This window comes from Suncus etruscus, chromosome 3 (genome assembly GCF_024139225.1).
Source record: "Suncus etruscus isolate mSunEtr1 chromosome 3, mSunEtr1.pri.cur, whole genome shotgun sequence".
In the NCBI taxonomy this organism is placed as follows: Eukaryota; Metazoa; Chordata; class Mammalia; order Eulipotyphla; family Soricidae; genus Suncus; species Suncus etruscus.
Window position 1 is genome coordinate 45427277 of NC_064850.1, and position 13259 is coordinate 45440535.

The window sequence follows — 13259 nt, forward strand, 5'->3', positions numbered from 1 at the left end:
AAGGGGTTGAAGCCATAGCAGCCAACCTGGGTTCAATCCCCAGCATACCATATGGTTCCCCAAGCCTGCCAGGCAGCGCTCAGTGGTTACTCCTGGCTCTATGCTCAGAAATCATTCCTGGAAGGCTCAGAAGACCATATGGGATGCTGGGATTCAAACCACCGTCCTTCTGCATGCAAGGCAAACGCCTTAATTCCATGCTATATCTCCAGCCCCAGGAGTGATTTCTGAGCGCAGAGCCAGGAGTAACCCCTAGCACTGCTAGGTGTGGCCCCCCAAAAAAGATGCACACAGACACGTGTATAGGCACATAAACACACAGGCTAGGTCATAGGCAGAGCTCTCAGGAAAGCTGACACCACACGAAAGTTTGCTCATGGTAGAGATAGACCCTTCCCCGGTCTCAGACTCTGTGACAAGGCACTTTATTGGGCTTTATTGGACTTCTCTCTCATACAGAATTTCTCACCAGGGTGGTGAAGTTGCAGGCATATCCCCAAGGTCCTGGCAATCACTTGCAGCTAGCATAATAGAGAACGCGCCCATTGATGTGGTCTCGGAGCTTCTCCACACGCTTCTCAAGCCCCAACAGGTCAGCTGAACGCAACTCGATGGCCTGGCTACCCCGCAGCAGCTCCGATTCCATGTCTGGGGGACCAGAGTAGATGACAGTGGGGAATACTCCATGGCTTTATCCCAGGCCCCACCTGTCCCTTCAGTTTCCCAGAGACACCATAGTTCCCACCGTCTGGGGCTCAACACAGAGGACTCAGAGCACACAGGCGCCTAAGCTGTCAGAGCCCTACATGGTAGGGAATCCTTGTGTTAGTTAGGGACCCTGCATGTTAGAGACCTGATACTACAGTTTCCCTGTATTAGGGAACCCATGATATTGAGGATCTCTTATGTTAGGGACCCCTGTATTAGGGACCCTGCCATAGTAGGGACTCATGATTTTATGCACTCATAATTTTGAGGTCCTATGATTTGGGGACCCATTATATTGGAATCCTCTAATTTTATGAACCCCTATGTTAGGGACCCCATTATTTAAGGCACCCCATAACTTTGGGACCCCAGGATTGTAAGGATCCTGTAATGTTATGGACCCCATGATTTGAGGGCCCTGTGATTTTAGGGACTCCCTGTATTAGGAACCCAGCGATGTAGGGACCCTGTGATTTTGAGATCCCATGATTTGAGGAACCCCTACATTAGGCCCTCAGCAGTGACAGCCTCCCAAGCACAGAGCCTCTCTTTGCTCACAGTCCCATGTGCCTCAGAGGGCTGCAGGGCCCCATTTCCTGAGTCTGTCCTGGACCCACCTCTCATCCGCTCCATCATCTCCACCGTTTCCTCATAGAGCTCCTCCGCCTCCATCTTCACACTGAGGATGCGGCTTCCCTGCTCACCCAGAGCGGGACCACTGGCCAGCCGCTCCTGTAGCTCCGCATACTTGCGCCTGACTGTCTGCAGCCCCTGCACACAGCACCCCCATGTCAGCAGCAGTGTACCCCAATGCTGAGACAAAGAGGGTACCCCAGAACAGGCAGAGAAGGGGCAGATGCAAGAGCCAGACCCTGATAATACCAGGAGCCAGAGCAGGCTAGGCTGCTCAATCTCCTCTCAGCAGGGCTGGATCCTTGCTACACCAAGACAAAGGGGCCTCAGTGGCATCACATAGCCCTGCCTTCCTCACTGGCACGTACCTCCTGGGCACTCAGGGCCTGTTGGCTGGCCTCCCCAGCAAGCTGCTTGGCCCCAGTGGCCCGTTCCCACTGCTGGCTGGCCTGGCGGCTCAGCTCCTCCATCCGCACCCGGAAGCCGCTCAGCTGCTTCACCATGTCTGTCACCTGCCGACCCGCTGGTCCAAGGACCTGCTGAACCTGGGAGGAAAACATAGATGCCCTGAGCTCTGTCCAAGCATCCCTGAATGGCCCCACAGGCCCTAGGAGCTTTCTGTGCCCTCCTCCCTCCCCCCAGGCATTAGCCACAGCCCTGGCTTGTCAGTCTAAACCATTCGGCTTATCTTCTAGCATCACATCCCAGCCTGCCCCCTCCAGCCTCGCTGGCTCACCTCAGTCACTCGCTCCTGAATGAGCCCCAGGTAGCGGCTGGTGCCCTGCATGGTGTCCTGAGCCTCCTGCAGTGCCAGACCGCCTTGTCGCAGGCTTGCCCGTACATCTGCCACCTGGCCCTCCACGGTGTGAGCACGGACCCTGGGGGTGTCAGCGCATGAGACAGCACCAGTGGCTCAGCCCTGCCACAGCCCCAGTCATGGGAACATCTGCTCACAAGAGCAACCACTCACAGGAGCCTCTCCCTCATAGGATCATTAACTTCATAGGATCATCCCCCCTCAAGATCCTCCCCCTCAGAAAAGCCTCCCCATCACAGGATGTACCCCCTCACAGAAACATTCCACTCACAAACGCCTCCCATAGGATCATCCCTGACCATGTCCCTATATCTCTGACCCCCACACTGCTGGGATTTACCCACCCTTCCCAGCCCAGGCCCTGAATGGTACCTGGCCTGTTCGGCCTCAGCCTGCAACTTGCGGGCGCGCTCGATGTCGCTCTTGGTCTGGGCAAGCAGCAAGCCCACGCTGGGGAGCCGGGCGGCCAGCGACTGCACCTCCGCCATCTTCCGCCGCACAGTGGCAGGGTCACTGGGCAGCCACAGGGCCAGCACAGCCACACTCACCTGCTCGATGCTGCCTGCGTCCACCGCGGGGTCTGAAAGGCAAGCACAGGACAGCCTGTCACAGACTCCACATCCACACAGCACCCTGGAATTCCTGGGCACTGTGAGCACTTCGGTACAGCCCAGATCGTGTGTGATGAAGCTGAGGCACAGGATAGGTGGCCCTGAGAGTCATGTTCAGGCAGCCTCGAGGGCCACAAAACCCACAGAACCCTCCCAGATCATGTGAAGGGGATCCTGCTGTTTCATGACTACAGAGACCCCCAGGCTTCCCAAACAAAGCTTGAAAGATATTTGTCTCAAAGAGCTTTCCTGGAGGAATCCCCCCCAGAAATAGCCCCAGGAGAGCATTATCAGGGAGTGTTGTCAGGGAACACTGTCAGAATACATCCAGGAGAGCACTGTCAGAGAGCACTTTCAGGAAGTACTTTGAGAGCACTGATAGGAAAGTACTTCCAGGGGCACTATCTGAAAGTGAGAGTTTGTGAAGAAATGGGACCTTCCAGTGAGAAGAGAGGCCAGGGGAGGACCAGGCCGGGGCTGGAGTACAAAAAAGGCAGAGAGCCACTCCTACCTGTGAGAAAGTCCCGCACCTGCTGGATAAGCAGCTGCGTCCGACGTGCGTCCTCTTCCATGTGGGCACGACTGCTGCTCACCTGTGACACCAGGCGCCCCGCGTGCGACTGCACCCGCAGAGCTGCCTCCTCCGTGGCCTGGATCTGTCCAAGAGTTGGTCAGCAGGGCGTGCTCCATGGCCCCATGCTCCATCCCCCTGGCCCCTGCAAACTCAGTGCTTGCAAACACCTCCCCCCCCCCCAGCTTTACCCACCATGTGCCGTGTCTGCTGGAGCTGAGCATCGAAGTCCCGCAGCTGTGCAGCCACCTGCACAGCTGAGTGGAAGGCACCACCAGCCCTGGGGAGGGTACCCAGGCAGTGGGAACCACAGTCTGTACCATTGTCCCGAGGACACAGCAGGCCTGGACAGGATTCCGGGGTGCAGGCCGTTTGCCGAGAGCCCCCGCAGAGCTGTAGGGACAGGTGTCAGCCCATGTGCAGAACTGCACCCACACCCCATTCCACCCAAAGCCAGGCCTGAGTCTCCATAGCACCCTGCCCAGTCCATCTCCTCAGCAACAGTGCAGGTCAGAGGGACTAGCAGGGCTGGTCATGGAGTTGTCAGAGCCCTAGAAGGGCCACTACAGGGGGCCAGCACCTCCATCCAGCTCACCTGGTTGATGGTTGGTGTGAGATCAGGCAGAGATGCCATCTGCAGCCGCAGGGCGGACAGCTGGGGTCCCCCGACACCCGAAATGCCCCCTGCTTGTCTCTGCAGTGCCTCTACCTCCCTACGCCTCTCACCAACACCCAGCAGCAAATTGGAGCTGTGGGCCACCTGCTGGTTGGCCTGTGAGGAGCGGTCATAAGCCTCAGCCAGCGTGCGGAGGGCACCTGGGAGAGGAGAGAGAGAAATGGAGAGATGGGGGATGGGGCACCTGGGAGAGGGGCAAATGGTGGGACAGATGGCAGGGACAGACAGTGGGAAGAGAGAAGCAGAGACAGGTAACAGGGATGAAGCTCTGCAGGGATAGAGCACTGGCCAGAAGACTGGGACAGAGCATGGAGATGGAGCATTGAGAAGAGCCCTAGGACAAAGTGTGGGGACAGAACACTTGGACGGAGCACAAGGATGGAGCACAGGAAAGAAACACTGGGACATGCACTGGACAAAGTGCAAGATGGAGCACTGGAACAAGCATCAGGATAGAGCACGGGGCTAGGCACTCACCAGAGGGGTCGCCACGGCCCAGCTGCTCCCATTGCTGCTTCCGGCCCTGATACAAGAGGAGTAGGCGGTGGAAGCCCCGGTCCAGGCTATCGAGCAATCCCTGTAGGCTCACGTCCTCCTCGGTAGGGACGTGCAGGGGCAGCGTCTGCAGGGTTCGCCTGAGGCGAGAGAGCCGAGATTAGGTGCCAGAGCCCCACAGCAGACCTGAGCACCCCAACTTCCCAGCCTCCCCTACTGCCCTGCCCACCAGCTCTGCTGCAGGAAACATGAGAACTAGATTCCAACCCAGCAGAATCTCACGAAATGCCAAGGGGTCTCTGGTGGAGGGGGTCATGCCCCTTAGTGCCTTGGAGCTCAAGAGAGGCCCCTCCATGGGCATCTGCCCTGCTGCACAGACCAAATCTGATGTTCACAGGGGCAACCCAGGGGTACCTGATGGTAGAGACACTGCTGGCCAGATGGGCCATGTCCTGCTCAGTGTTGCCGGCTCGGCCCAAAGCTGTCTGCAGCTGCTCCAACTGGCTCTGGGTAGCACGGATACGGGCGGCTAGGCCGAGGTCCCCTGGGCCCAAACCAATACCCAGCCTGGCAGTGGCATTGCGAAGGCTGCCAAGGCGCTGGGCTTGGGCCTGGAGCTCAGCATGGTGGGTGTGGAAGCAGGGATGGCAGGCTGGGCAGCCTGGGAAACCGTCACAGTGGCCACGTTCACACTGGTCACATCGGGGCCCCGTCACACCAGGGCGACACAGGCAGCGGCCCGAGGCCTTGTCGCAGCCGGGTCCCTCGGTGGCCCTGAAGTCACAGTCACAGGCTGGGCAAGAGAAGAGCCAGGGTTAGTCAGGGCCTCACCCATTCCTCATGCCCAGCCACAAAGATGCCAAGAGGCAGTGAGGTAACCCACGACTCAGGTGCACACAGGCCCAGCTCTATACCCACAGCCACTGTGTACAGGACAACACTGTCACCTCATTCTCATGCCCTCTTCCTCATTCTCATGCCCTCTTCCCTGTTGCCCAGAGGGAAAGCATTGTGTGGGGACAATATGCAGGGACAGGAGCCACGAGGACCCATGAGTGGGACCAGCACAGCTAGGCACACCCTGAAGGCTGTGAGCAGATTCACTTGGCCCCCACCTCGTTTACAGGGTGGACACATACCTCGGCACCCAGAGGCCACATCCCCATAGGTTCTGTCTGGGCACTGGCGAGCAGACACCACACTGCATGTTCGGCCCTCGAAGCCATCACGGCAGGAGCACTGTCCTGTAAACTAGGGAATACAGGGACCTCAGAGGGGCCTGTGGTGTGTACACTAGAGAGTATATGGCTGAGATCCAAGATGAAATGGAGTCTCGGGCAGGCTCGTACCTGGTGACACTGGGAGCTCAGGGAATGGCTGGGGTCACAGGCGCAAGGCTCACAGCCCTGGCCGCTGGCCAGCTTCCAGTAGTTGGGGGCACATTGGTCACAGCGGGGGCCCAGTACATGGGGCAGACACAGGCAGCGGCCACTTTCTTCATCACAGGGCATGTCAGGTCGGGAGCCCAGGGCACTGCATTCACAGCCTACAAGTGGCGCTGTTGAGTGCAGGTCCCTACCACCATGCCCCATGACCCCTGCACTGCCCACATGCCTTGGCCCCACTCACGCTTGCAGCCCCGAGCGTCAGCATGGCTGAGCCCAGTGAAACCAGGCCGACACAGGTCACAGCGTTCCCCCTGCACATTCTCCTTGCACACGCACTGTCCAGTCTGCGGATCGCATGGTGCCCCTGGCACTGCCCCGTCAGGGTCACACTCGCAGGCTGGGGATAGAAGGGAGAGCAGGCCTGAGAGGCTGCTGGGAGAGGGACCTCAGTGGTTCCCAGGGACCCCCGGGCCCTCAGAGAAGAGACTGGCACCCAGCAGACACTCACGGAGACAGGTCTCCTCGGGGGGCGCACCCGGGTGCCGGTTCCGGAAGAAGTGCAGCTGGCAGCGCTCACAGTGTGGCCCCTCAGTGTGGTGCTGACAGTTGTCACATACGCCACCCTGGGTGCCCCCACTGGCAGTGAACGCAGCCGGGTCAAAATGGCAGCTGTCGGCATGCCCGTTGCACTCACACTCTGGAAAAAAAGCAGAAGACTGGCTGACAGCCATGTCACGTCCCCAGGAACCCTCAAACTGCCACTGCACAGGATGGAGGTGAATTGGACTCAGGAGGAATCAGTGAGGTGGGGGTGTAACTGTTGGGTCTGGCTCCTGCAGGCAAGGGGAAACTCCAGAAGATCAAAAGGGAGCACAGATGGAAGGGGCAGAGAATTGTGGGCAAGAGAGAGGACAAGGAGAGGACAGGGACAGGCTACGAGGGAGGACAGGGGAGGACGGGGTCAGGGTAGAGCAAGCTCTGCTCACTCTGGCATTCCTGGGGGTTCCTGTCATCAGCAGGGCTCCAAGGCCGACCGTTGTACAGGGGTGCGCAGCGTTCACAGTGGGGCCCTGCTGTGTGATGCTGGCAGACACACACCCCCGACACCTGGAAGGGACACAGACATTAGACTCATCTTGGAGCAAGTGACCTAAGCTGCTAGGTGTCTGATGGGGGGCTCGAGAGTACCTGTGTGTCTGTGTGTCTGCATATCTCTGTGCCCCTGTGTGTCTCTGTGTCTGTGTGATTGTGTATGCTGAATCTGAGGCACTCATGAGTGTCAGCACTCTGCCCCCCTGGCACCCTGCTCCTCTGCCCTCATCACCTGCACGGCGCTGGCAGGGTCTCGGGAGGCAGCAGATGGAGATGCACAGCGGTCAGCATGGCCGTTGCAGAAGCAGGAGCCAAGGAGGCGCAGCTGGGAGACTGCAAAATAGGCGCTGGGCGGGTGGTGGGCACGTGAGGGCACAGGTGCCAATCTGGTAAAGTTCACCCGCAGGTTGGTGATGGTGCCTAGCTCTGAGGGCACAGAAGAGTGGGTCAGGGGGGCACCCTCGGCCTCCAGCTGCAGGCCACCCCTGCCCAGCAGCGCCCCCAAGCAGGCAGGAGGCCACCCTCACCACGCAATTTCTGGCTCTGAGTTGCCGGGATCCCAGCAGCCAAGTCCAGCAGGTTGACCTGGACCTGAGGGGAGAGGAACAGGATGAGCACTGGCCTTGAGACGCAGGGTCCCCCTCCAGTGCTCAAAACCAAGGTCCACCCCGCACAGGGCCCACAGGTGCTGGAGGAACGTGGCTGCATGAGCTCCTGGACCAAGCCGAATTCTTGTGACCGGCACATGTGGGCAGGAAGTGCTGCTTCCTGGGAAACCAGTAAGGGATCCTATGCACCTACCTGCCCTCCATCGGGGCGCCCCGCAGGCCGGACTGGCAGCACCTGACATCGTGCGTCCTCCCAGCCCTGCGGCCGGCCCTGGCGCACCCTCGGGAAAGTGGCAGCACAGTCAGTGGCCAGATACTGGTATACCCGCCACGTCCGGCCGAAGTCTGAGGATCGCTCAATGAGCAGCCCAGCTGGCTGCGGCCCCTGTGGGGACAGGCAAGTCAGCTGCAGGCAGGAGGAGTGACTCCAACGTTACTGGCAGGGACAGCCAGAACAGTGCCGAGCACCACATCCCTGATGGGGAAGTGAGCCTCACACACCCACACCCCAGGGCACAAAATGCTAGTCCTTGGGTGCCCCCACTCAGAGGTGCCCGCACTCAGCTGAGTCTGCGGCTGAGCAGAAGTGGGAAAAGGGGCACGTCACCTTGAAGTGCATCCCAATGTTCTGCAGCTGAAGTTTTCCATCCAGGTCCAGCTGTAGCGAAACTGGACGCACATCTGGGGGGACGGGCAGTCATGGGCACTCAGTGCACTGAGGGAAGCGTGGGCAGCCAGGAACCTCCCTGCCTCCCTGCATCCCAGCACCTTCCTATTCCCTGCTGCACCCCCTGGTCCAGGGCTCCACCTCTTCCCCCAGCTCCCCTGCTCTGCACCCACTGCAAGCCAGGGGCCCAGACACTGGCCTTACCGTTTTGGGACTGCCACCAACGCCCAGGGCCTGAGGACGCAGCTACGTTCTCTACACGGTGACTGTTGTAGCTGTGAGGCAGCCTTGAGTCACACTTGCAGCATTTCATCTGCCACTAGGGGAGCAGGAGAGAGTCAAACAGGGCCCATCTTCAGCACAGACTGTCCCTCCAGGAACATGCTGGAAGGGGACTTTGGTGTATCTCCTCCGACCTATCGCATGCATTGCTCATGTATGCACACAGCATGCCCGAGTGTCAATACACACAGTCGGTGTGCATGCACATGAGCCAGCTGTGTTACACCCATGATCTTTCCTCTTTCTCTCTTTCTCTAGCCCTACTGCAAGCACTCAGGAGAAACCACCAACACTACCTGACTCGGCCCCTGCAGCTATCTGTGGTGGTCTGAGACTGCAGATGGGCTCTCTGGGCAACGTTGCCAGTGGGACCAGGCACCCAGATCCTACGCTGGCCCTGAGAGCCACAGCCCCTGTCTTCTGTGGTGCAGGGGATGCATGGGCATGCTGTATGTATGTATGTGTGTGTGTGTGTGTGTGTTACATATTGCATGTGCTATGGTATGTGGGTATATGTGAGTTCGTACATTGAGCTGTTCTGTGCGTAGATGTGCACACGTATGTATATTGTGTGTAGCAGGGCCTAAGCATCTCATGTGCCTGGGCGTCTCTCCCTGTGCTGGACAGAGCCTAGAGTTCTGGGCCCAACGACCCCCTCTGGCAGGCTGGGCTGGGCTGAGCTGGGCTGAACCCAGGCACTGGCTCGGCTCCTGCTCTGTGCCCATCTGAAAATGCTTGGCCTAGTTCCCTACCCTGAAGCTTTCTAGAAGCTCGAGGTCTGGCCTGCAGACAAGTCTCCCCGAGTTGGGGCGGGCAGGCAGGGAAAGCCAAGGGCAGGGGTGCGAGGTGGGGAGGGCTCTGGGGCGCCCCAGCCCTTCCGGGGGCTCAGGAAGCGGCGCTAGCCAGTCCCTCCCGCGAGCCCTCCAGGGTGCCCCATCACGCCAGGAGCGACCGTCAAGGTCGTGGCCGCCCGCCAAGCCGGGAGGAGCGGAGCAGCGCCAGTCACGTCCAGCGGCCCGCGCCAAGGCATTCCGGCCGAGCGCCGGGCCCAGCGGGGCGACTGGGCGCGTCCTTCCCGCCGGGCACGCGTAGGGGCTCGGCTGGGTATGGCTTCTCTCGGCTCAGTTCGGCTCGGCTCGGGTCGGCTCGGGTCGGCTCGGGTCGGCTCGGGTCGGCTCGGCTCTTCTCGGCCGGGCCCGGCTCAACTCGGTCTGGCCCAGTTCGGCTTCTTTCGGCTTGGCTCGGTTAGGCTTGGCTCCGCCCCTCTCTCGGCTCCCCAGGCTCCCCTCGATCTCTCTCTCTCTCTCTCTCTCTCTCTCTCTCTCTCTCTCTCTCTCTCTCTCTCTCTCTCTCTCTCTCTCTCTCTCTCTCTCTCTCTCTCTCTCTCTCTCTCTCTCTCTCTCTCTCTCTCCTCTCTCTCTCTCTCTCTCTCTCTCTCTCTCTCTCTCTCTCTCTCTCTCTCTCTCTCTCTCTCTGTCTTTCCTCTCTCTCTCCTCTCCTTTCTGCTCCTCTATCTCCTCTCTGTCTCTCTCCTCTCTCTCCTCTCCTCTCTGTCTCTCTGTCTCTGTCTCTCTCCTCTCCTCTCCTCTCCTCTCCTCTCTGTCTCCTGTCTCTCTCCTCTCTCTCCTCTCCTCTCCTCTCTGTCTCCTGTCTCTCTCCTCTCTCTCCTCTCCTCTCCTCTCTGTCTCCTGTCTCTCTCCTCTCTCTCCTCTCCTCTCCTCTCTGTCTCTCTCCTCTCCTCTCTCTCCTCTCCTCTCTGTCTCTCTCTGTCTCTCCTCTCTCCTCTCCTCTCTCTCTTTCTCTCTCTCTCCACCCCTCGGCTCCCCTCGGCATCTCTTTCTCCTCCTTTTTTTTGGCTCCCCCACTCTCTGGCCCTCTGACCCAGGGCGAGCAAGCGCATAGACTGCCCCCCCCATAGCAATAGGACCCTCCTGGAAGTCCTAAGAGGCCGAGAACCCCAGATTCTAGCGACACCCACATCTGTCCCCGAAGCCCTGCGCTCCCTGAACCTGCCAGTCTCAGGGTCTACCTGCCCCGGGATGCGTGCCCTGTTCTGATCCAGGCAACAGTCTTAGCAGGGACCCTCGGAGACAAGCTCGCTCACTCTCCTGTGGGTCCCCACTGGGCCCTGGCGAAGCTCCACATAATGGGTCTAAGACCTCTCTGGGACCTCCGGAAGCGGAGGCCGTGGTTCTGGGGTTCTAGGACTGGAGCAACACAGTTGATGGGCTGTGTATCTGTGCTTCGACTGCCTGCACCCCCTGCCCTAACCCCTGCCCCAAGACTGCCAAGACTGGATCCCTTGAATGTCCTCATTTCGGCTCCCCACTGTTCCTTCTCACTCTGGCAGCCCCTCAAAAGCCTGCTTTGGGGCTCAGGGACCGGTGGTCGCTGTGGGCCCCTTGTGGTCTCATCCTGCACATCATCAGTCTGCCCCAGCTGGGCCAAAAGCACATCTCCTCCACCTGTCAGTGTCCCCTAAGTTGTCAATTCAGCACCAGGAGGGCGAGACATCAAAAAGGAAGGATGTGGGTGATTTCATATTAGAGGGGCAGGCAGGGTTGTGGGGGGAAGAAGGTTGGAACAGCCAGTTCCATAGATTGGGGAGCACCTAAGGTCTGTTCTCAAGCCTGTGTGCCCACCTTGGCTGTGGCATGGAGCACTGAAAGCCATGAAAGCACCACAGGACTCAGCTGAACTGAACTCACATTCTAACCATCCTCTTCACGGGCAGATCCCCTCCCAGATCCAGCCTCCACAGACACCCCCAGAAAGAGCCGCTGGGTCTGGTTTCTTCCGCATGCTATTTTTTGGAGGGGATACCTGGCCATGTAAATCAAGTCATGGCCACCACATTGGCCTGAGTCCACGGCTTCGAGGGTCCACAAAGCTTCCAGACATCCTTGGGAGCCAACAGTCCTGCATCGCTGGGCCCCCCTGACCTATCGTGCCCCCACACACACACACCCGGCCTACCTCTCCATACTGGGTGCAGTAGGTCTCAGGCTTGTTCAGGCCACAGGTGGAAGAGGCGTGGAGGAAGCGAGTTCTCCCTATCAGCAGGTCCCCCACAGGAGGATAGCAGGCACCTCTGGAGCAGGCCTGCTGGTTGCACCAGACACTGGGAAGCACTGAAATCAAGGAGCCTGGTCAGGACGCAGCAGGGAGAAGGGCACCAGGCTGTCCCCAGCCCGCATACCCCTCCCTGGTGTGGTGGTACAAGTACAGGGGCCCAGATGCAGTTTTAGCACTAAAACACAGAAACCTGGCCCCGGGGCCCACTACTTTCCACAATCTATAGCTCATGGGACATTGGAGCTTGTGGGGCCCTGAACCCCACACCAGAGGCAAGACTGGGACTAGAGAACTCAGGCATGGAGGACAGGCCGGTGGGGAGCCATTGGAGGTGGGCGAGTGTTTCCCCCCATCCTCACTGGCCTGACTGGGGACACTTACACAGACAAAGCAGGAGCAACAGAGTCATCCTCGGCCCCATGGTCAAGGGCAGCATCTGGGACAGAATGGCCTGGTCACGCACAGTACCCCAGAACCAGTCCTGCTCCAGCCATCAGCCACCTGCCTTCCTGGCCCCGAACTTATACCTGTTATGTGAGGATATTACCACAGGACAGCAGAGGAATTGGGCAAGGGACCAAGGGACAGGCTTGGGTTTTCTCAGGGAGGACCCCAGGTCGGGCCCAGCACAACCCCAGAGAGCCCCAGTGGATGCCCAGGTCAGCCACACTGCAGAAGTTGGGAGTCCTGAGCACTGCCTGACTGGCCCCTGGGTTCCCTGTACTAAGGAGAAGGCCCTGAGCAGTGCCAGGAGGAGCCTAGATCTGCCGAGCACCGTGGCGGTTGCCAAAAAGTGGGAAAATAGAGAATCCAAACAGGGCTGAAAGTGAATGCAGATCTGGGGTCTTGCCTGCCAGGCTTAGTAAGCATATCTGCAAGGTGGTCCCCCTGGTGCCCACAACACCCTCGGGCCTCACACTGAGCTGCTGCCTGGCTGACACTCACCTCTAAACATGGGCCTGGGCCGCTAAACATCCCTCAGAGGCCCCAGAACAATAATGAAAGAGAAACTCATCAGTGAGAGCCCAAGGGCCAGCCTGGAAACCTCTGAGGAGGGTCTGCCATGACTACACCTGAGGCAGCTCTGTATCACTCCAGTTGTGCCCCAGGAGGGTGCACAGGGGAACCCCATGAGCAAACCTCTGCCCTATTCCCCACAGTGCTGGGCCCATGTCTAAATTCGCTTCCCCAGATGAACCACTTATCGGTAAACCCAAGAGTGGCTGGGCCAGGAGCCGGTGGGATAGCAGAGTGGGGAGAGCATTTGTCTCGCATGCAGTCGACTTGGGTTCGACCCCAGGTATCCCATATGGTCCCCCGAGCATGCTAGGAGTGATTCCTGAGCATTACCAGCTATGGTCCCAAAACAAAAACAAACAAGAGAGGACTGGTCCCGGAGACAGGGGCCAGGGAACAGAGAGACCAGGAAATAGGGGACAGGGTCAGGCTGGGCAAGACATCATGGAACTCAACCCCAGCCCTGAGGCAGCAATTGAGGATGAGAGTGGGGGGTCTTACCTGGCTCCTGCTCCTCCCTTAGACAGCTTCGGAGCTCCGTTGTGTCAGGCCTGCCTTTAAATGAGACCTCACCTGGGATTCTGCTGGGAGTTGCCCAGGCAGGGCAGGGCGGGCCCCA

General features: G+C 59.2%; 1 protein-coding gene across 1 annotated transcript; it reads right to left on the reverse strand.

The window, feature by feature from the left end:
- Positions 1 to 409: 409 nt before the first annotated feature.
- LAMB3 (laminin subunit beta 3) lies at positions 410 to 12032 on the reverse strand. Its single transcript, XM_049770760.1, has 22 exons — positions 12005 to 12032; positions 11525 to 11679; positions 8471 to 8585; positions 8207 to 8280; positions 7793 to 7984; positions 7519 to 7582; positions 7224 to 7417; positions 6886 to 7006; positions 6408 to 6596; positions 6141 to 6296; positions 5861 to 6057; positions 5651 to 5762; positions 4926 to 5304; positions 4494 to 4651; positions 3936 to 4156; positions 3536 to 3733; positions 3281 to 3425; positions 2531 to 2738; positions 2078 to 2219; positions 1710 to 1886; positions 1326 to 1479; positions 410 to 648 (listed from the first exon to the last, which is right to left on the reverse strand). Exons 1-22 carry the CDS (start codon positions 12030 to 12032, stop codon positions 512 to 514), a joined length of 3516 nt encoding a protein of 1171 aa, XP_049626717.1. The 3' UTR covers positions 410 to 511.
- Between the last annotated feature and the right edge of the window lie 1227 nt (positions 12033 to 13259).